This window comes from Ursus arctos, unplaced genomic scaffold (genome assembly GCF_023065955.2).
Source record: "Ursus arctos isolate Adak ecotype North America unplaced genomic scaffold, UrsArc2.0 scaffold_15, whole genome shotgun sequence".
In the NCBI taxonomy this organism is placed as follows: Eukaryota; Metazoa; Chordata; class Mammalia; order Carnivora; family Ursidae; genus Ursus; species Ursus arctos.
In genome coordinates this window covers 29,354,193-29,377,160 of record NW_026622819.1, presented here as the reverse complement: position 1 = coordinate 29,377,160, position 22,968 = coordinate 29,354,193, and the positions used below count along the sequence as shown (strand labels likewise).

At 43.1% G+C, this 22,968-nt stretch overlaps 1 protein-coding gene across 2 annotated transcripts in view; it reads right to left on the bottom strand.

Annotated features, from left to right (window-relative positions):
- EGFLAM (EGF like, fibronectin type III and laminin G domains) overlaps positions 1 to 22,968 on the bottom strand; it is a 250,445-nt gene that overhangs the window by 60,237 nt on the left and 167,240 nt on the right. For both annotated transcript variants that reach the window (XM_044387045.3, XM_026506843.4), the window contains one exon: positions 21,337 to 21,503. In XM_044387045.3, the coding sequence (XP_044242980.2) occupies positions 21,337 to 21,503 (167 nt within the window). The remainder of the gene's footprint in view (positions 1 to 21,336; positions 21,504 to 22,968) is intronic.

The following is a 22,968-nucleotide window of genomic DNA, read 5'->3' as shown; positions in this document are numbered from 1 at the left end:
CCTGCACTTGGGACCCAGGAGGTAGAGAGCGAGACGAGAAGGAGGACAGGCAGCTTGCTGAGGGCTCTCGGTCTAGTGGGGAGGGAGACATGCCCGCACCCACGTCGCGGGATGACTGATGCTGTGCAGGGGAGCACCACAGTCACAGTGGACTTCCTGTGGTCTTTTTAAAGGGACTTCACATGTGGGCATCAACTGTGACCCGGTTCTCTTTTAGGTATTGTCATCACCAAATGGTTTAAACCAGAGATGCTTATACCTTCCCATCCCTCCTCCCCACTTTGAGACATGATGCTAGGAGAAATCATTACCGTCACAAAATTCTATATTTGATTAAGTGGTTTTTCAACAATGAGAGTGAAATAGGGACTGGATCATAAAGTTGGAGAGAGTTTATCACTAACAGACTCTCAAGGATTTACTGAAAAGTATACTTCAGGAAGAAGAAGGAAAGAATAAGATGCAAAATGTAGTGGGCAGAGAAACTCATAAATATATGCATAAATCTAAATAAGCATTACTGTAAAAAAAAAAAAAAAAGCCTAACCTGTGGTTACTAAACAAGGTGGGACAAAAATACTAAGATGTAACATGTAAGATAAGAAAGAATTGACCTAGATTGAGGCTGCTAAGGTCCTTTTATTGTTTGTGATGAGGGTAACAGATGTTGATGAACTTTAGACTATGAAAGGTTTTTCTTTTAGGATTTTATTTATTTATTGTAGAGAGAGAGCATGGGGGGAGGGGCAAAGGGAGAGGGAGAGAGCCTCTCAAGCAGACTCCCCGCTGAGTGGGGAGCTCAGTGCAGTGCTCCATCTCACAACCTTGAGCTCATGACCTGAGTCAAAACCAAGAGTCTGAGGCTTAACAAACTGAACCACTCAGGCACCCCTATAAATGTCTGAAAGTTAACAATTTATGGATGGTAAATAAAAGAATGTATAATTCATCCCAATAGAGGGGAGAGGGGGACTAAGAAAATATAGACAATCCTATAGAAAATAGGAAAGAAGCAACAAAAGATTCCCCTTCAGCCACCAAAAAAGAAAAGAAAAGGAAAGAAAAGAAAAGAAAAGAAAAGAAAAGAAAAGAAAAGAAAGAGAGAGAGAAAGCAGAGTAAATAACACAAAATAAAATGGTAGAAATAAATAGAACATGTTAACAATTACAATAACTATTAAAAAAACTTGCCATTTAAAGGACAGTGCTTATCAGACTGGATTTTTACAAGTTAAGCTGTATATTGTTTCTAGAAAGTACCAACAACATCAGACACAGAGAGAGCAAAAGTAAAAAAATGTAAAACATAAGCAATAGCTAAAAGGAAGCCAGTGTATCTGTATTATCATTGGACAACATAAACTTCAATGGAAAAGAGAAGCAGCATCATTAATGTTAAAAATGGTTACTAACAAATGATTAAAGGAACCACCAGGAATATAAGATGATTCTAAGTCTGTATGTACCTAATATTACAACCTCACATATATACCAAGAAAAAGACTGAGAGAAGTATAGGGAGATATAGTGGGAAATTTTAAGGTTTCTCTCTCAGTATCTAATAGACAAGCTGACAGCATACAAATTTGAACAATGATATTAAAAAGCCTGATCAAATAGACATATATAGAACCCCAGACACCAAAATAAGAGAATTCACATTCTTTTCAAAAGTACACGGGAAAAGTGCATGAAAAGACAACTGTGACCAAAAAAAAAAAAAAAAAAAAAAAAAGAATAAAAGAAAGAAAATTCCACAGATTAAACTAATTTGAAACAGCCTTCCAAGTATAAGAGACTGGAGAGTAAGTGTAACAAAAGTGCACTGAAAGACTTTGGGAAGATCCAAATAAATGAATGAGATATAACATGGCCATGAATTGGATGAGTCTATATCATGAAGATGCCAATTCCTTCAGAATTATTTTATATAATTCTGGTTTTTAAAATCTTAATAGAGTTTTTCATGGAATTGAAATTTCAGTTTCTTAGCTTAATAAACTAATATTAGTTTAGACAATTTATATTGAAGAGCAAAAGGTCAAACAAAAGGTCAAGAAAAGACAGAGCAATTTTGAAGAAGAATGAGGTTGAGTAGAATTACCTACCAGATATCATGATTCTATAAACCTACAGAAATTAAGACAGTGTAGTATTGATGTAGAGATAAAGAAATAGACTACTGAACTCAGAAATGGATCCATAAACGTGTGGGGATCTGATATACAGAAAGATTCCATTACAAATCAGTAGGAGAAAGGATTAATAATTCAACAATTGGTGCTGGGGTGACTGGTTATCTATATGAAAAAAAAAAAATATATATATATATATATTAAGCTAGACTCCTACTTCTCCATGCCTAAAAGTAAATTTCAGGTAGATTGAGACCCTAAATATGAAAAGGAAAGTTTTCAGATTTTTAGGATAAAACAAAATTTTGCTTAATGACCTTGGAAAAAGGAAGTGGCTTAAAAAAAAACACAGAAAGCATAAATCATAGAGAAAAATTGAGATATTTAACTACATTGAATAAAATAATTTTGTTCATTAACTGATACTGTAAGTAAAGTGAAAGATAAGTCACAGGCTAGCAGAAGATATTTGCAACATGTATTACTGACTAAGGATTAGTTTTTAGATATATATATTAATGCTTATTAATATATACTATGTAAGTATATATGTATATATATATACACTATGTATATAATTAATGTATCTATACAAGCTAATGTCTATCTACATATATTATATATAGGTATATATACCAATAAAGATAGGTAAAACATATAAACAGTCAATTCATAGAATGACTAAAAAACTTATAAACTTACATTTAACCTCACTAGAAATAGGGAAAGGCAAATCAAAGCAATAATGACAAATTATTTTACCTCCATCAGATTGACTCTTTATAAGAATGATAATACCAAATGCTGGCAAGGATCGACAGCAGAAGAGTTCTAAACACACTCTCAGTGGAGTGGGGTAGCTACAAACACTCGAGGAACAATTTTCTACCAGGTGACAGAGTTGAAGACGAGCATGCACAACACAGCAATTCCATTCGTAAGCTCATACTCTGAGCGGGGAGGGTCGGGGGGCAGGGAACATACATTAAATTGCTCATTGCAACCTTGTTTTTAATGGCAAAAAAATGGAACAATTTAAATGTCTAACATCAAAATGACTGATAAATAAACTAGAGTGTACTTACACGGTGGGGCACTATATGGCAGTGAAACTGCATGAACCAGAGCTTGACAACTGAACTTGCGTGAGAGTCAAGAACATAATGTGGTGGAGAAAAATTCATCACCAAAGGATACCTGCACATCACTGCATTTATAAGGAGTATAGAAACATTCAAAACAATACTCTATCGTTTATAAATAAACATATACATGTTAACGTAATGATTAGACGTGTAGGGAAACCACAACACTAAACGCAAACACCTCCAAGGAGAAGGCAGAAGGATGGTGTGGGGAGGGTCCAGGGTGCAGAGTACAGGCTGCCCCTGTTTCTGTGATGTTTTATTTTTGTAACACTGAAGAGAATATGGCAACTGTTAAGATTTGACAAAGTTGGGTCATGGATATAGAGGTATTCCTGACATTTTTCACTGCATTTGAAATTGTTCATAATAAAAAAGAAGCAATGTAACAAAGCCAGAATTTTATTAGGAGAATGAAAAGGCACGCCTAAGGTAGTAAAGACCAAAACCGATACTAGAGAAACTTGAATTAGTGACGTGGGGTGAACCTGAGAAATGTTCCCAGAAAGATGAAAACATAGGAGAGAAAATACTACATCTGGATGTGGACATAGAGGACGAGATCCAAACCAAGGGATTAGGGGTGTTTCTTTAGCCTTTACCAGAATGATGGAAACATTTCACATGTCTTATGAATCAAAAGCATGAAAATAAGACTTGTCTGAGCTGGGGAAAAAAAAAGGAGACTACAGTTTGAAAGAGCTAATACTGCTGCTAAAATGAAGAGACCTACACCTAGATACAAACCGGTAAGATCCCTACAGCAGAAAGAAAAGCCATAGGATTCAGGATGGTGATTTCTGTGTAGACAAGAAGTTAGGAAAGTAAAGAAATAACTTGATGTTGAAATACACAACCCGGGAGGTGACTTGTCGAGATTGTATTAGTTTAGACAAGTTAGGAAGGCAAAGGACATTCTACCACCTTCAGAGAATGACTGAACAAAAAAGAATTAAGATACTTTCGAAATATCCTTTTGAACAGTTTAAAGGAAAAAACCTTGATATTCAATAACAGAATGCATTAGATGTTAGCCTCCAAAATATACATGAGGTATTTGCTGAATAATTCTGAAAGCATATTAATCATCAATGCTTCTAATTTTCTAAGGGTTTTCCTTCTGTCAAGTTTGATTATCCCCACAGAAATACCATTAGTCAGCTACAATCCAATTTCTAATGAGGATCAGTAAGAATCTAGCCATGCAAAAAATATTTCTTCACCCACTAAACCACTGTTAAGGCCAGTATTCATTATACTGTTCAATATTCTTTATATAATGATTCACTTGGTAATTTCTTTCTATAGCGTTATCCAGAAAAAAAAAAATCATTTTCACTGAAAAACGGGTTTGTATCCTTTGGTCAGATATATAGAGTTCTGTAAGACCTTGATTTTGTTCTTGTCTTTCCTAATAAGAAGTTTAGAGTTTGGTGACCCCCAGGACTTAAGTGACTGTCTCACCTCATTACAATTATATTCATACTTCTGATTTGATTTCTGATCATCTTATCACATTTATTTTTAATGACGGTGTGTGAATGTGTGTGTGTATGGTTGAGTATACAGACATCCTCAAATGATTTTTGTGCACTGGTGAAATAGAAGTGATTTAAAACGACATTCAAATGTCTTGAGTGAACTCACATTCCCAAAGCTGGCATGGCTCTAGTAGACAGCAGCCCCTAATGATGAGCTACAGGAAAGACCACTGGTGATAATTAAGCTAGGGACGGTCTGTGGTGGGCCGTCATGATGAAAACGACTTCTAGGTTAGGAATATCATCATAGGAGGAGAGCCAGTCCTAAATCAGGGAAGGGAGTCTGGCTTAAGTCCTTACTCTGCCCCACAGTCCTGTCCAACAATCGACTGAAAACCCCATAGAGACTCTGTGACAGGAGCAAGCCAAACCCTCTCTGGGTCATGGATTAAGCTGTACCCAAGAAACTTTTTTTTTCGAAATAAATGGAAACAAGAGTAATTTGTTCTCACTTTCAAATAGATATTGGCATATTGATTAAACCCACACAGAGAGCGAGGGGAAGCTGGGGGTTCAGCTGAGGGTTTGCAGGCACTGAAGCATCACGCCCCGTTCTCCAGCAGAGGGAAAATGATGACATGCTCGTGCTGGGAACTCACTGCCGGAATAACAAACAGAATCATCGCAGTGCTTTCTATGCAAGAATTTCCTTTTTTCATGTTTGAACCCTACACCTCGAGAAATGATCATCTGGTTGGAATTTGCTGAACAAGAAAAGATGAGGGTGTGGAAAGACACACCGACTTGTGGCGATAGTGGGTACAGCTGGCCCCCCATCTGCTGGGGCGGGGGGCTTCTGCGATGAAGCCAGGGACGACAAACCAAGAAAGGCTGGCTGGGGCCAGATCATGGAAGATCGTGAATCAGGGTAAGGAGTGTGGCATTTACCCTGTGAACAGGAAGAGCAGGAAAGCAACATGCTAATGGGGGTGGTTTTACATTAGCCTCGCGAGGGGGTCCGGTGGGGGGGGGGGGGAGAGGGTTCTACATTCTGCCTTGTGCCCTGTGTCTTCTGGCCTCATGCACATCCTCGAAGATCTCCCTCAACACCCAACCCAGAAAACTTCCTGCCTGGATTCTCTTGTTCCTCATCCCCTGTACCTTTGGAGAAATCCCACTTGGCCACCCCTAATGTCAGCTCACTGGGAAACCTTAGCCAATCCACCTCCCAGCTTCCTGATCCACAAAAGCCGTCCCTGCCCCCTCCTCCTGGAGCTGCACAGCACGTTCTGTACACTGCATGTCACGACACAGGTAGTTCGCCGTATGACGGGCTGTTCCCTGGGCTGGGTCATGAACCCCAGGAAGGCAAGAACTGGTTCAATTCTCTTTGAAAAATGTTTGGCCAAAATAACTACTTGTGAAATTAATGGCCAATCCTTTTGGTGACTTCTATACAGAATATACCCTTGTTTTATGCCTTTCGGGGCTCATTTATATTTATGGAACCTGTTCAGTTTTGTTCAGTATTATTCAAACTACAGATTCCAAACACATTAGTGAACAGTAATAATAATTCAGTGGGGCATGACCACATTTTTTTTTTAAATGGAACCAAATGGTATAAAAACAGAAAGCTCTGCATTCAGCGTGGGTGAGTATTGCTCCAGGAGACATTTGCACATACACACACCTATTTATACATACATTTGTGTGCATTGGGCTGCAGTGCAAATCACATCTTCTTACTGTGGGCTGCAGCCCAAAAAAAGTTGACAAATACTTCACTCTAGCCGATTTTTTGAATGCTGGTTAATTTTCTGGTCTGATTGCCATTTTATCATGAGCAAAGGATAGATTTTCTCATTTTATTTTTATCTTAGAGTTGGGTTTCTCCACCTCAGCACCGTGGACATTTCGGGATGGATCGCTGTCTGTCGTGGAGGCCAGGCCCCTGTGTTGCGGGATACTCAGCAGCACCCATGCCTTCACCCACTAGATGCCGGGAGCACCGTAGCCATTCGTGCCAGCCAAACATGCCTCTGGGCACGGCCAGCTGCCCCCTTGGGGGAAAAATTACCCCAGCTGGAAACTACTCCTCTATGGTGCCCCCAAATCATTCAGGCATTCAGGCAGCCTTTAAGAAATGAATAACACGAGGGACGCCTGGGTGGCTCAGTCGGTTAGGTGTCTTCCCTCTGCTCAGGAGATGATCTCAGGGTCCTGGGATCAAGCCCTGCATTGGGCTCCCTGCTCATCGGGGAGCCTTCTTCTCCCTCTCCTTCCGCCTGCAGCTCCCGCTGCTTGTGTTCTCTGTCTCTCTGACTGATCAATCAATCAATCAATCAATGTTTGGGTGGGGGGAGAAGAAAGGCATACGATGGATCTGAAGCAAAGATCCTGTGGGGGCCTCCTGAAATGGAAGGTCTGGGGATACGGAGCTCCAAAGTTTCTTAACCTCCATCAGCTTTATAACCAGGTCCCAATAGGCCACCTTCTGACTGCACGGAACACCGTCAGTCTAGCCACAGGACTTTCACTAATGTGGCTAGAGCAGTGTGCAGTGGGACACAGCAAGTGTCCATGGTCAGGAGGCGCTCTTGGAAGCAACAAGAGTGGAGAAAGACTTCCAGAACTTCCCGCTGAAAGAAGCAGAGCCTTGCAGCTAAAGAAGCATCTCAGGAAATTCATGTGGAAGGTTCCCACTGGGACCATGGAAGCAACAGTCCCCTTGCTCTGAAAGGAAGCTACAAGTATGCAGGAGACCCAGGAAATTAAGTGTAGGTGGCAAGGAGTGACACCGCCCTTACATGGAATGGCCCGACCACATGTGCAAGTGGGGTCTTTGCAGCAGAGAGGTGGGTAGGAGATGAAAAGAGCACTGGCCAGCAGTCCCATGAATCTGACACGCCTGGCCACTAACCGGGACCTAGAATTAGTCACTTAATCTGGTGACATTTCCGTTTCTTATCAGAAAATTATGAAAGTTTGGCTAGGTCCTGAAACTACCTGCTAGTATCAAAATTCCATGATCTGGTTTGGTTCTCTACTTCTCCTTTTCATGCATATTCTCCTTAAAGTAATATAGGATTGCCTCTCTGTTGGGCTCCCCACCTCTCTGTCGATCTCCATACCACAGCCACAATTATCCTGTTTAAAATGTAAGTCAGATCACATCATTCTGCTGCTCAAAACACTTCAAGGTCTTTGCATCTAACTTAGAATAAAACCCGAAGTCTTCATCAGGACCTACAACGTTTGACCCCTGGCCTCTGGCTACCTTTCTGATCTCATTTCCTATCCTTCTCACTTACCGAGTCTCCCTTACGGGAGCCTCCTTACCGTTCCTAGAGTACCCAAGCCTGCTCTCACCCCAGGATCTGCACACTTGCTGCTCCCTCCACATGGAGGGACTCTGCTCAAATCCCTCTTTCTTTTTTTTTTTTTTTTTAAGATTTTATTTATTTGACAGAGATAGAGACAGCCAGCGAGAGAGGGAACACAAGCAGGAGGAGTGGGAGAGGAAGAAGCAGGCTCATAGCAGAAGAGCCCGATGTGAGGCTCGATCCCATAACGCTGGGATCACGCCCTGAGCCGAAGGCAGACGCTTAACCGCTGTGCCACCCAGGCGCCCCTCAGATCCCTCTTTCAATAGCCCATCCCAAACAGCCCTTCCCACCATCCTCTGTGCCCTCTTATTTCCTGTTTTCCTCTTAAGACTCACCATTAAGGACATATTCCTTAGGTATTATAATTAAGGCTTAGTTTATCCTGAGACTGACTCTCCAGGAGGGAAGAGACTGTCTCTCCTGTGGACTGCTAGACCCCAGCACCCGGAATTTGCCTGGTATATTACTGGCGTTATATATCCACTTTAAACATGAACTGGCAAAAGAACGCTTGAACAAGTGAAAGAATCACTGTAGATTCAGAAACTAAGTTCTTTACTGTCTTGAGCATCCTCAAGACATTTTCCAGCTTAACATGATTACCAGTGGTGATGTATGAAGCAAAAAACAAAAACGAAAACAAAAAAGGCCTGACTTCACGTTGTTCATAGCACTTTTTACCTCTCGCTCTTGTAATTTTCATTGTTCTAATTCTTTCTGAATTTGACGGCTCTTTATTTCATTTTATTTTAGAAATGCACTCTATCAGTTCTTGGTACCATGAAGACTCAGCATCGGTTAGAAAGAGGATGTTATAAAAGCCCTCAGACCTCTGCGGAGATTTCAGTTTGTGTTTGCGAACTTTTCTTTCAATTGCAGAAACGCAAACCTAAAATTAGTTGTCCTCTCCTGTGTTGGTTGGGACTAGTTAACTATGAAGAAGTCAATCATGTGAGGCAAGGTAAGGGAACTTCTCTGTTCTGGGTCTCGACCACCTCAGGTGACAGCAAACTGATCCCAAAGGCTCTTCCAGCTCCGAAAGTCGGCTGGATGCCTTGTGCACTACCGCCATCTGCTGGGTGAGTCGGCCTACTTTCTCCTGAGGAGCAATTGTTGGTCGTTCCATAGTGTCTGTGATCCTTTGATGTTTGGCCTCTGGAATTTCTTTATGACCAGATGGTCAGACTACTGATGGAAGCAACACTCCACTGGGCCAGAAGACACATACATTTACATTTTTAAATATGGTAGACACTGGGGTTCGAGAAAAGATGGCAGCGCTCTTCCATGTTCCCTGACAGATCTCTAGCTCACCATACAAGTGGGAATGAGAAGCTGAAAACAAAAATTTCAGTATGAGACCTGAGCTTTAAGGCAGATGATTATTTTTTTCTTTTGAAAAATAGTTTTGTCTTAAAAGTGTGTATGAACAATGTGCTTTACTATGTACATTACCTATCAAAATACTCACTAATAGTTAGAAAAACAGGTCAGAGTCTTAGGGTTCAGATGCCATCCATATTACCAATTGGCTGCACACATGAGTCTACCCGTCAATAAATATAAGGAAAGGATAACAGTCCTGACCTGCTCTGCTGTACAGAAATGTCAGAAGGGGCATTATTGGGAGGCCCACTGCTTTGTATATAATAGTGAAACAATCTAAGTGTCCATCAATAAAGAATTAAACAACGTGGTAGAACTTTCCAGTGGAATACACTATGGTTATTAAAATTAATGATGTAGATCTATATTTGTTGATATTTAAAGATGTGCATAGCATTTTGTTACACAGGAAAATTATACATACTATGATCTCAGCATTGGATTCAAAAAAATCCTGCAAGATTATATACCGCTATGTGAATAGCTGCTATGCCTGGATGCTGAGATTAGATATAATTTTCATTTGAATTTTTTTCCACATTTTTAATGTTGCTTGAGTGTTTTTTCTAATAATAGGTATGGATTACTTTTTCTATTTAAAGACAACAAAAAAAGCTATTTCGGCTTTGCTGTAACTGCAATGATTTCTCTGGTTGGTCTCACTGCTCTTCCTTTGGTCCCTTCACATGGCAGTATGAGTGCTCTCAGTGATACCGAAGGTCTTTTCATTCCCCTGGGCAAGCCCCAACCCTCCCAGTCTTCCCACCTCCCTTCCAGTAAAAGCAATGTCCAATGGCCTCCAAGATCCTAAACAACTATTACCACGACTTCCCTCTCCTGTTACCTCATCTCATTACAGGCCTCTCCCTCAAACACCCAATCTGGCCACACAGGCCTCCTCATTCTTCCCCGAACATCCCAGGATGCTCCTGTATTGGGGTCTCTGAATTTGCCTAGAACTCTCTTCTCCCAGGTGGCTTGATAGATTAGATGGATGATAGGTAGGTAGACAGATCAATCGGTAGACAGGTCAATCAACTGATCTACTGACCCAGGTACATATATCCAGAAAATTCACCCCATCTTTCTTATTCAAATATTACCTTCTCAGGAGGCTTTCTCTGGCAGCTCAACCCCTTGTCTGTTTTGCATTTTGCCATAGTCCCCTTATCCCATCTGACATACTCTCTACATTTTTAAATTGATCTGTTCATTGTCTGTCTGCCTTGACTAAAATGTAGGCTCTGCAAGGTCAGGGATTTTTTTTGTCTGTTTAGCTCACTACTGAGTCCCCAGCATCGGAAACAGTGTCTGGCCACTGTGGGTACTAAGTATTTGTTTGAAAAAGCAAATCGGTATATTGTAAAATAACTTGGGGGAACTGATTCTTTAGGAAAAAGAAATCCCACAAACTTTAGGAATCAAGTTGAAAACAAGGTTTTCACCAAACTGCACTCTTATCCAGGATCTGCAGCTAAGTGACCTTGAGAAGACTGTTGAGTCATTCTGGGCCTCAGTTTCCTCATCTGCAAAACGAGGAATTAGTCCTTGCCTGCTCTGAGTTTATAAACTTTCCGATAACAAAAGTTTGGCTGTGAGACCTATCTCCTTTGTTCAAGGCAAATGCTAAAAAGGCAAAGATGAATGAGATAAGATTCCTGCTTTCAGTAAGAGTGAAAGGCAAAACATAATCTATATTCTTGGAATCCACGTAAAAGGCATCAATCTCTTATTATACGAGATGATACTATTACTTCTTTTGGTGGATTCCTTTCTTCTGCCCCCCCCCCACCCCGCATCTTCCTCTCTTCCTCCCCACTTGGCCCTGGGCCCTGGGAGGCTGACCCATCGGGCCACCAGCTGTGATCTGACCATCTGGAACGCCAGCAGGAGAGTGCAAGGAGGGGGGAAAGGAGTCAGCATCTCTGTTCTCCAACTTCCATTCTACCGGGTGGTCACGGGACGCAGTCTGAAGGTCACAGCTCTTGCCCGATGGCTCTCCCTGTCTATCTCCAGGTGCTGGCAATGGCTTGTTTTTGCTTTCCTTACATTGGCCCAAACTTTTGCAAAAGATTCCTTCACTGAACTCACTTCAAATGAACCAATTCCACATGTCTCTGTTTCCGCTGACACCCAAGATCATTAGAAAAGTCATCTTGTCTCAGGGGTTGCTTCTTACTTTCACATTTGTTTCGTATTTACTTGCACAATCAGACAAGATCCATCAGACCCAGCCAGCGCCCACCGTGTCCCTCCTCCATGTCTGTCCCTGCATCCAGCTGATGTCATGGGCCTCCTCTCTGTGCTAAACCACCACCGTGGTCCTCCTCTCTCATTGAAGAACCTCAGTGACTCACGGATTTACATGCTAAGAGATGATCCTGGTGGAGAATTGTGTAAAAGCAAGAAGTACTCCAAAGGAGATAACTGAAAGACTAACCATGAAATAAGGAATATAAAAGAAAGAACAAAATGAGTAATAAGGAAATAGAAGGAAACAAAAGGAAAAACAGTGCAGAACATGTGCATATTACTTCCATAGATGAATGTTCCAAAATCCACTGAGACGGAGCGCAATACATCGCATCCGGTTGTTCACGGCGTGGCCCAGAAATAGCAGCTGACCGGTTCGACAGATGCTTCAGTTGAAACTAGACCATCGGGAGCGACTCTTCTTTGGGAAATTATATTTTCTTATCATTTGTTTTAGTCTTTCTTCCTTAGCAAGCCAGAGGGGGTAAAATATCCGTGCAGTGATTATAAGCAAATGTATGCTACTGGGAGAGGTACAGAGGCCTCGGAAGAACAATTAACAGGTAGCAGGTATTTAAACAGCAAAGTGAATCATTCCCTTTAGAACCAATAAAGTTGTGCAAATGAGCGCTCCGTGGATTTACATGCATCCAGGCATTAGCAGATCAATAGAGCGATTACCACGGAGGGCACCTGCCTGTAAACTCGCCTTCCGGGTTATGTTTATGCACAAACTGCACACTTAAAATGCAGATTTATCTAGGCTATGAGGGAAACACATGATTTGTTCTTCCTCCTGTTCCTTTTTTCCCTCTTACATTCTAAAGATTTACAAATCCGTGAAAGCTCACCAATTTATAGGCCGAACCCAAGCTCGGGAGTAACGCCCAGCAGAAGCACCTCTCTCAGTTTTCTCGCTCTTCCCCGGACAGCAGCACAAACCCGTCCAAGGGCACCTAGGTTGTAGGCTCTCGGGGAGCTCTTATTTGTTTCAGAATTTTTATGTGAAAATTAAAATTAAATTTCATGTGAAAATTCAATTTCCATCAAGAAGACAATTTCATTCGTATGCACGTGTTGATTCTTTCCAAGTTTGACAAAATTGCTACTGAGTAGATTCCTCAAATTTCCTGGACAGTCTCCTAAAATTTAAGGGGGGACTCCAGTAATATATACCACAGAGGTCAGCAAACTATGGCTCTCACGTCAAATCTGCTCCAGCGGCCTGTTTTTATACTGATGAAATAAATTTCTAGGTCCAAGATGGAGCTGTTTATGCCAGGGGTGCCACATCGGCAAACCGAAGCCTAGGTACTGGGTCACCTGGGTGGCTCAGTCAGTTAAGTACGTCTGCCTTCAGCTTAGGTCATGATCCCAGGGTCCTGGGATTGAGTCCCGCATGGGGCTCCTTGCTCAATGGGGAGGCTGCTTCTCCCTCTGCTGCTCCCCCTGCTTGTGCACTCGCTCTCTCTCCTTCTCTCTCTGATAAATAAATAAATAAATATCTTGAAAAGAAAAGAAAAGAAAAAAGAAAAGAAAACTAGGTATCTTTCGAGTCCCTGTAAATGTCCCTCTTAACTAGAAACGCGGTATATCCAGCCAGCCAATCCCAAACGCCCAAGCCGACTCTGAACTCTATACTTATCTCTTTCTTCCTGATTCCCTTTCTATTTTTCTCTTCCTGCTGTTCATTCTTTATCCTGCAGAAGCTTCTGCCTCCCACCCCATGTTGCAGCTCTCTGGGGCCTTGAGAATGGAGATTACTCAGTTCATGAAGTGTTAAATAAAGTTTGTGTGTATCACCTAAATTATCTTCTTTAATCCTTTTAATAGTACACAAGTTAAGTGGATTTTCCTTTCTTAAATGGTTGAAAAAAAGTTTAAAAAATATTTTGTGACCCAGGAAAATGACATGAAATTCAATTTCCCATGCCCGCTGATAAAGTTTTATTGGAACACAATCACACACATTTTTTATCGACTATGGCTGCTTTCAGGCAACAACAGCAGAAGTGAACTCAGAAATCCCAAAGTGTTTACTATCTTGCCCTTTACGGAAAAATCTGCTGACCCCTGTCGAAGTAAATGACTAACTTTGCAGAGGTTAAAAACAAGCTAACAAAAAGTAGAGGTACAGTATTATAACTATGAGGTCTTTTCTTTCTCTCTCTCTCTCTTTTTGCCTGAATTCAGGATGTGCTTGAGTGGTGAGAGAGATGAAATTTTGTTAGCAAAGTTCATTGTGCCTTGCAGTTTTAATTATCTGATGTCTTTTAAATCTGTAATCTTTTAAAACCAACCAACCAACCAACCAACCAAATCCATCTTAATGATTCTACTTGACCTAACCCCTGTAGTCTCTTCTTTTCTCCCACTCTGTCAGGGCAGTTTTTGTCCCTTATCCTTTGTTTCTTAATTCTGACATTCTAGTGCCCTCAAGTCCCAGGAGCAGAGTTCAGAGTATGGAGCCATAAAGGAAAAGTGACAGACTGGTTGGTGGTAACCCAGTCAGTTACACCATCTACACCATCCGTATCAACATCTCCTTCATCTTGAAAAGTGGGTAGATGTCATAATCCCTATTTCACATGTGTTTCCTCAAAATGACCTTTAGAAGTAGAAAATATTATCTACCTTAGACATTATTGTACCCATTTTAGAGATGAGGACACTGAGGCCCAGAGACTTTCAGTGACTTTCCTGAGTTCTTACAGCAAGGTAGTAAGAGAAAGTTCTCCCGGCACTCAGCCCCAGACATGCCTAAGAGCTTCTGCTCCATCTAGAGGTACACTATTTGGGAGCAGTAAGGAAATTTCAAGGGTTGGTGAGGATTTTTTACAGGCACTGACCAAAAGAAGTAGCAGGCTGTACGTAGAAGTCATGGGGATTTGGGGAGAAGCGGCTTCCAGTCCCTTCCTGTCTGCTTCTTACCCATCCCTGGTGCCCGCCACTACCTTCCGTCCCCACTCACTTCCCCTCTGCTCACTGTTGCAGCTAATTCAAGGCATTGAGACCAAACAGGAGCCCTTACTAGTGACTGGGGATAAAAGAAATCTATTTTGTGGCTAGGTATGTGACAACACGTATCGAGGAACTCTAGCGTGCTAAGCAGGTCTCTGGAGAGACAGACAACTAAAGACAAGGGTCCAAATCTCAGAGCAAAACTGGGCAAAATCAGATTCACTCACGGACATTTGCATGATGAGGGTATAAACAGATACACAACCAACACCAGCTGCCATGTCCCAGTAAGCAGGAAGGTAGAGACCAGTAAAAGGGGGGGGGCTGGATAGGGAACATCATGAAATTAGGTCTACTGTAGAAATTTGATTGATTTGGGCCAGGCTGGGTTGTCTTAGTTCAGTAGAAGAGAGTGTTTCTGCAACTACTATAGTAAATGGACTGGGGGGGGTGGTGGCGTGTGGTGAAAACCAAACCCACACTGGACATCTCACACCTTCCTATGCCATCTCTGAAGGTCTAAGACCATAATTAGACTAACTAGAACCAAAGGAAAAATGCAGTCAAATTTAGCATAGAAATGTTAAAGCTTATTCTAACGATCAGGAAAGAACACAGGTGTAAACACGGTCTCTCCCTTCCTCATCCCCTTATTAGCAACTTGTGCTCTCTGGATCACTGGACTCTCTCTCAAAGGCCTCTTTCCCATCCTTATTGTCTTGAACTTAAACCCCCAGGTTTTTCCTCCCCCTCCTCCCTCCCTTCCTCCTTCCCTCTTTTACTCTACTTTTTCTTTTTTGTGACACACTGCAATTCTGGAGTTGGACTTTTCCTGTGAACCTTGCCAGTGGGGAAACCTGGTGAGTTTCTAGACTCCCTTTCTCCTTCCATCTTCTCTTTGAATTCCCCAGACAGTGGCTGTAGGAAGTTTCCAGCCTCCAAAGTAGTCACGGGCTCTTGTCTGAAGTCACGTTTAGTCATTCATGTACTCACTGAATATTTATGGAGCACCTATTTGGTACAGGGTGTGGGGACACAACCTCGAGCAAGGCATTCCAACTCCACTATGAAGCTTATCCTGGAGGAGGGGTGCAGATACTAAAATGGTTTCCGGCAGTGAAAGTGCTCTGGGGAAATCACAGCAGGAATGGGGCTGAGGTAAAGGAGGGTGAAGTTCAGTGTTGCCTGTCTGAGGAAGGACATCTGAGCTAGAGGGGTGCGAGAGGTAGTCATGGAAAGATCTGGGAAAGAGAGTTTCAGGCAGAAGAAACAGTGGGCACGAAAGCCCCGAGGCAGGAAATAACAAAATGGCTTTTGTGAGGAACAAAATAGCACCCTCCCCTGGGACAGCCCTGACAATACTAAGTGCAGTGCACTGAAGAACTTACTGGTTCCTTCTCCGCCTGAATAACGATGATTGAACATGAGAAATTAAGTGGCTGAAGGTGGTAGGACCAATTTCCATTCCCAGGAAAGGTTATGTAACCCTATAGTTGGCCAAACATGTAAGTTCTTGTTCATCCCATTTTGTTTGTCTCTGGGAAAATGAACGAAAAATTTAGCTTTTTACTTCTACCATTTCTATTATTCCAGTTTGTGTCCTCTTTTACTCTTTCCATCCTTCTCAACCAAGTGAAATTTGGATCCCAGCCAATAAGTGGCCACCAGCTGGGGCGAACACATGTCTTACAAAGCCACACGTTTGTGTCCTTGTGTCCTTGAGCTCCACAGAGGCCCCTGCTCTGACCAGCTAATTTCTGAGGTCAGTCTCAGGGAAAAAGCATGCCACAGAGCAGTAAGGCAAATTATAATGTTGTTGGTATTTCTTTCTCAAAGGCAAAAAAAATGAGCAGGATGGGGTAAGGAGTGGCAGACCGTGACCTTTGTCTTTGCATTTCCTCAGGGGAACAGAATAGGCCCTGTTACATGTGGAAAGTCACCAACGAGAGGACGGAAGTAAATACAGGGTAGCGTCATTGTTACTCAAGGTCACCAAAATGATTCTAGCTCTCATTAGAGGACCGGGACCCTGAAACATCGTAATATTTTCTTCCCTCTCTACTTGTAACTTCGTGGAGCCGAGGTTAGACGTGGAAGCTGGGCACACCGGGCACCACGCCAGAGAAGCCGTCACACCTCTGCTCTTCCTCACTCCGGGTGAGCGCCAAGGAAGGAGCACACTGGGCCCCGGCTCTCATTAACCACACACACTAGCAACTGAGATCCACCGAGGGCCCCCCTGAGCAGTGAAGCTGCGAACAGGGTCTGGCGTTTACAGGTCAGGGGAAGTCAACGCCTTGTCCGTACAGCTGAGATGTTATCTCTCCTTATGAAACGAGGTGGGCGTAGGCCTAACATAAGCCACAGAGGGGCCCAGCCCGTGGTGGTGTCCAGGGTGGGGCCTCAAGGATTCCCATGGGGCCCTCTCCACCTTAGTGTTGGTGGTCACCGTGAACACTCTGTTCTGAAGTTCACCGTTCAAGAAGCAAAGAAGGTAGTACACCAAGAAAACACCCCTGCGGGACAGAGCTGAGGTAAGGAGGAGGAGGAGGAGCAGTGAGGACTGGGGACGCCCAACTGGCACAAACACTGGTCTCACAAATCCCTTCAGCGTGGCCTTAAAATACTTAGCAACGGGCTTGGCTGGGGTCTAGCCAATCAGAAGGGCTGCCGGCTGTAAATGCTGACAATTCCCAGTTGAGTTTCAGGCTGCGTGTATGTTTTATTCCCATTTTTGTATGTACGGTATACCTCACAAGTTTTAAAAGAAAACAACAATTCTATAGGTTTGTTCTGTGCTGGCAAACCCCCTTAGCCCATAGAGTCCACAGGAACTACTCCCTGTACTTTAATTGCTGAGCCTGCCGCACTCATGCTACTTCGCATTAGAAGAATGAGAACCTTTCATTTGAATCTGGCTCAGGGAAGTGACTTTGCCATCCGCTCAGTTTGAGTTCAAATTCTACCTTTACAATGACTGTTCTTGGCAAATATGTTACCTTTGAAAGATTCAACTCTTATAAAATCTATAAGAAGAGATACTATTCCTCCAGCACAGGGTTTCTGTGAGAGTTAACATGGAAAGGCGCCTGGGTGTCTCAGTCGGTTAAGTGCCAACTCTTGGTTTGGGCTCAGGTCATGATCTCAGGGTTGCGAGATCAAGCCCCGAGTCAGGCTCCATGCTCAGCGCAGAGTCTGCTTGGGTTTCCGTCTCCCTCTCTCTCTGCACCTCCCCTCTGCACTCTCTCTCTCAAATAAATAAATAAATAAATAAATTTAAAAAACAAAAAGAATCAGGGGCGCCTGGGTAGCGCAGTCGTTAAAGCGTCTGCCTTCGACTCAGGGCGTGATCCCGGCGTTCCGGGATCGAGTCCCACATCGGGCTCCTCCGCTGGGAACCTGCTTCTTCCTCTCCCGCTCCCCCTGCTGTGCTCCCTCTCTCGCTGGCTGTCTCTCTGTCACATAAATAAATTAAAAAAATCTTAAAAAAAAAAAAAAAAGAATCAACATGGAATTTCTTAGTTAATGTGCTCAGTGCACTGCCTGACTCATAGGAGATTCTTGTAATGGTAGCTCTGATACTGAGAATTTATTCTAATTCAGATAAGTGTTAATTGATAATTAGGTTATTTTATATACGGAAAAATGGGTTTGGGAAACTAATCGCAAAATAAGAAGTGTGAATGGGGCAGAATACAGGGTTTTCTAAAATATTTGAAGCAATCATGAGAAAAAAACTCCCAACTGAAATGCCAATTATAGCACATTCTCATGCACTTATGAAACCAGCCCTCTAATCAATTCTATTTCTCTTTTCCTGATTTGAGTAGCTGTATATATGTAAGACATAGTTAAATTTTATTTATTTCAGAATATTTCACAGTTGATAGTTCCCATTGAATCAGCCATGTTCCCTACACATAATTACTTTGCAATGATACAGTCTTAGTTCACACAGGGGACCAATCGTAATGTAACGTTACATATTCGTGAAGCAATTTCACATGCCTTATGTCACTTCATTCACAAAGCTGCCACCCACCAGTGGGAAATAATCATCAGAAACTGCGAGCCCAGACCAGGGTTTCTACTTAAAAAAAAAAAAAAAAAAGTTGAAGAGACGTCCCCACCTCTGCCCCCTCCTGGGACTGCAGTGTCCACACCCACACGCAGGGCCGGCGCCAGGGGTCGCATCTCATCCTTCTACCTCCTTGTGCACGTGGAGAAGAAGCTACAGGAAAGCACCGAGGGAAAGAGTGCGGGGCAGCTCCCCGGACAGGAGCGGAGGAGCTGGACGCTGGGGAAGCGGGTGGGCGGGGGCGCCCCTGCTCAGCCCACGGTGCGAAAGGGCAAACTGCATGTGTGGAAACACAGGCAGGTCCCGGGGCCTGGCCCGGCCACTGTTGCCCCAGTTTTGGCCCTACACCCCAGAGCTTAACCAAAGATTATAGCAAGGCTCTCACCCAGCAAGAGTGGAAGGAGACCCTTCCTGGATTTGAAATAGAATCATTAACATGTCTTCCGGAAAGAAAGAGCTTCATCCCTTGTCATATGACTGGGGAGTTTGAGCTTCTAAATCCTAAAGAAGAAGGAGAATGAAACAATTGCTGGGTGATGATAGTTACTGTGTAGGTATGCGTGTCTGTGTGCGTGTACAGGTCTGTATACGTGTGTGTGCATGTGTATGTAGGGGAGTGTGTACATATGTGTGAGGGGTGGCCTCACCATAGCCCCATAACGGCCAACAGTTCAGTCTGAAGGAAGAAGCCCTGAAATTCAAGGTTAGGGTAAGGGTTGTTCTCAGGAAAGATTCCTAGGACTTGGGGAACGTGGTGAATCCACACCCCTGGAAACAGCCGTGGCCCTGGAAGTCAGCCTGCAGATACTGTGGAAGGATGGGGAGGAGCTTACTCAGACTGGCGCTGGCCAACAGAAAGCAACTGGCAGGGTTAGGTAGGCTTCTTTTCTTTTTTTAATTTAAAATCAATGTAATTAACATACAGTACATTATTATTTTCAGAGGTAGAATTTAGTGATTCATCAGTTGCATATACTGCCCAGGGCTCATTACATCCCGTGCCCTCCTTAATGCCCATCACCCAGTTAACCCATCTCCCCACCCACCTCCCCTCTAGCAACCCTCAGTTTGTTCCTAGAGTTAAGAGTCTCTCATGGTTTGTCTTCCTTTCTGATTTCATTTCATGAAACAACAGAAGTTGGCAAGGAGGCAGAGAAGGGAACCCTCTTACACAGTTGGTAGGATTGTAAACTGGTGGAGCCACTCTGGAAAAGAGAATGGAGGCTCCTCAAAAAGTTAAAAATAGAGCTACCCTATGACCCAGCAATTGCACTACTAGATATTTATCCAAAGGATACAAACATAGTGATTTGAAGGGGCACATGCACCCCAATGTTTATAGCAGCAATGTTCTCAATAGCCAAACTATGGAAAGAGCCCAGATGTCCATCAACAGATGAGTGGACAAAAAAGATATATATGGTGTACATATATACAATGGAATATTTGCAACAACGTGGATGGAACTAGAGGGTATTATGCTAAGCGAAATAAGTCAGTCAGAGAAAGACAAATACCACATGATTTCACTCATATGTGGAATTTAAGAAACAAAGCAGATGAACACAGGGGAAGGGAAAGAAAACAAAATAAGGTAGGCTTCTTTTCTGGGAGTTCCTCTCTACGTAAAGAGGACCTGGGGTAGCAGCAGGGGTCTTTAGACACAGGAACCTAGAGGAATTTGTTGTTAAAACTGAAAAGATTACAGAGTTTTCAAACAAAAAAGTGCCAACATTCCAATTCTGAGATCTCCCCACTCCAGTGTTCTAAGTTTATGTCAATATGCCCCCATTTCCAAAAGACAAAGATTTCTAAGCCAGGGTTGGCAAGGTGGTCTAAGCAATCAAAGTGTGGTTCTTGCCTGAATCATGCAGAAACTTCTCAAACCCCAGGCGATAATCAGAATCTGACTTTTCACAAAATCCCTGGGTGATGTGATAGCCAGTGGCCCAAGCCTCCCCGAGCCTCCCAGGGAGACACTACGACACACAGGAACTTTTGCCATCCGATGACCCATAGCCACACATCAGCGCACCACTGACTGATTCTCCCTGACCATCATTCCGCAGGACTGATTGTACTTGAGTGTCCTCAGTTATGCAGATGAACGCTAACCCCAAAGAGTCTGGGAGCATTATTTGTTTCTCCTAGATTCTCAGATGAACCCATTTGCTCAAAAGATGCAAAGGCCAGGAGGTGGGGGAGGCTGCACATCATCTTGGTATGTGGTTTGTTCTGTAATTGTGAAAGAACAGTGACCTCGAACTCCCCAAGGACGATGCAGAAATAAACCTTCTGCTGACCTCCTGTACATAGAAACAGCCTGTGTCCCTGTGGAGAGCCTCGAACTTCCAAAGTGCTGGGAAAAGCACAGCAGCAAAAGCTGAGGATAACCTCACAGCAGGCTGTCCCTCTGCACGGCACTAAGAAACCCCAGTCAACGGGTCCTTGCCAGGCAACCCCGGCAAAGCAGCTACGTCTGTCCTTCCAAGGGGCCAAGGTACTCACAGAAGGTCCTGACGGTGTTGCTGGGCTGGCTGCGGGGGCTGCGGCCATGGGCATTCACAGCCCTCAAGGCAAACTGGTAGTTGGTTTCTGGATCCAGGTCCTTGATAACCGTGGAGTTCATCTGGACCCGCTCTTGGATTAAGGCCCAACTCATTTTCGAATCTGGTCTTTATGGATTAAAAACAAAACAAAACAAGAAGCAGTAATTCAGGAGGAGCAAAAAGGAAGGGCAGCTTGCTGGCTGTGTAAACTAACGCGTTGCATTCGGACTCTAGCAATAAAGCTTATAAAAACGAGTCAGCTCTTCCTATCTAAAAGTCATCTTGATTTTAAATCATAGGTCATAATTATTAGGTCCCTGCCAATAAAAACAAGTAGATCATCTTCAAGGTCAGTTTTAAGCACTGTTTCAAGATCATCTGCTTTTCCTCGGCATGGGTTTGACTCTGATAAAAAGATCTCCATATAGGAGTTCATTTTCAAGGACTTTGTCTTCCAGATGTTTCATAAACAAGCCTTCCCCTAACCGTCCCCATTCCCAGAGGTCAGGAGAGCACAGATTCCATCCATTCACAATCTGTTCACAAAGTAAACAAATGTAAGTTTTACAGGGTGACTAATTGCATGAACTGCCATGGGAAAACCCAAGAAGATTCTGTCCACGGCCATTCTTGCTCTTACCAAAATTGTACAACTGTGCCAACTCGCTGAATTTTCATACGTTCTTCCAAGAACCCTATAGAGAATGCAGACGCTTGCTTAGAGCTCCCACCTGGGAGGCGATGAGCAGAAGGTAAGGGTTACAAACTCTGGGGTTGGACAGAGCCGTTCAAATCCTGCCTCTCCTACTTACTAGCTGCTATTTAACTTCTTTAAGTAATAAAAGTACTTATCTAAGAGGACTGTCATGAAGATTCAATGAATCTATATCCTCAGCATAGTGCCTGGCATCATATCGTAAACACTCAGCGTATTTTGGCCATTATATAAGGGACTTGCCCACATCACAGAGAGAGTAGAGGACCCTGGGTCACCTGCTTACTACTCTAAACCTGGGCGCATCCAGCCCCTGGGGCTTGTCAGCCCTTGAAATACAGTTCATCTGAACTGACATGTGCCATGAGTGTAAAGTATACAGTGGATTTCAAAGGAAAAAAAGAACGTAAAATATCTTATTGATCACATGTTGAGATGATAACATTTTGGATTCAGAGGGTTAAAATATATGTTATTAAAATTAATTTCACTTTTTTCATGTTGCCTCTTTAATGTCACTATTAGAAAACTTCAAATTTCACATAGGGCTTGCATTATATTTCTACTGGATAGCTCTGCTTTATAGGGTGGCATCCCAGTGGGGAGAAGAGCACCCCAGGTAATAATAACAGCAGGCTGAAACTTGGGGGGCACCTCGGTGGCTTGGCTGGTTAAGCGTCTGCCTTCGGCTCAGGTCGTGATCCCGGGGTCCTGTGACAGAGCCCCACACTGGGCTCCCAGCTTGGAGGGGAGCCTGCTTCTCCCTCTCACTCTGCCTGCCACTCTCCCTGCTTGTGCTCTCTCCCTGTCAAATAAATAAAATCTTAAAATACACACACACACACACACACACACACACACACACATATACTTTCA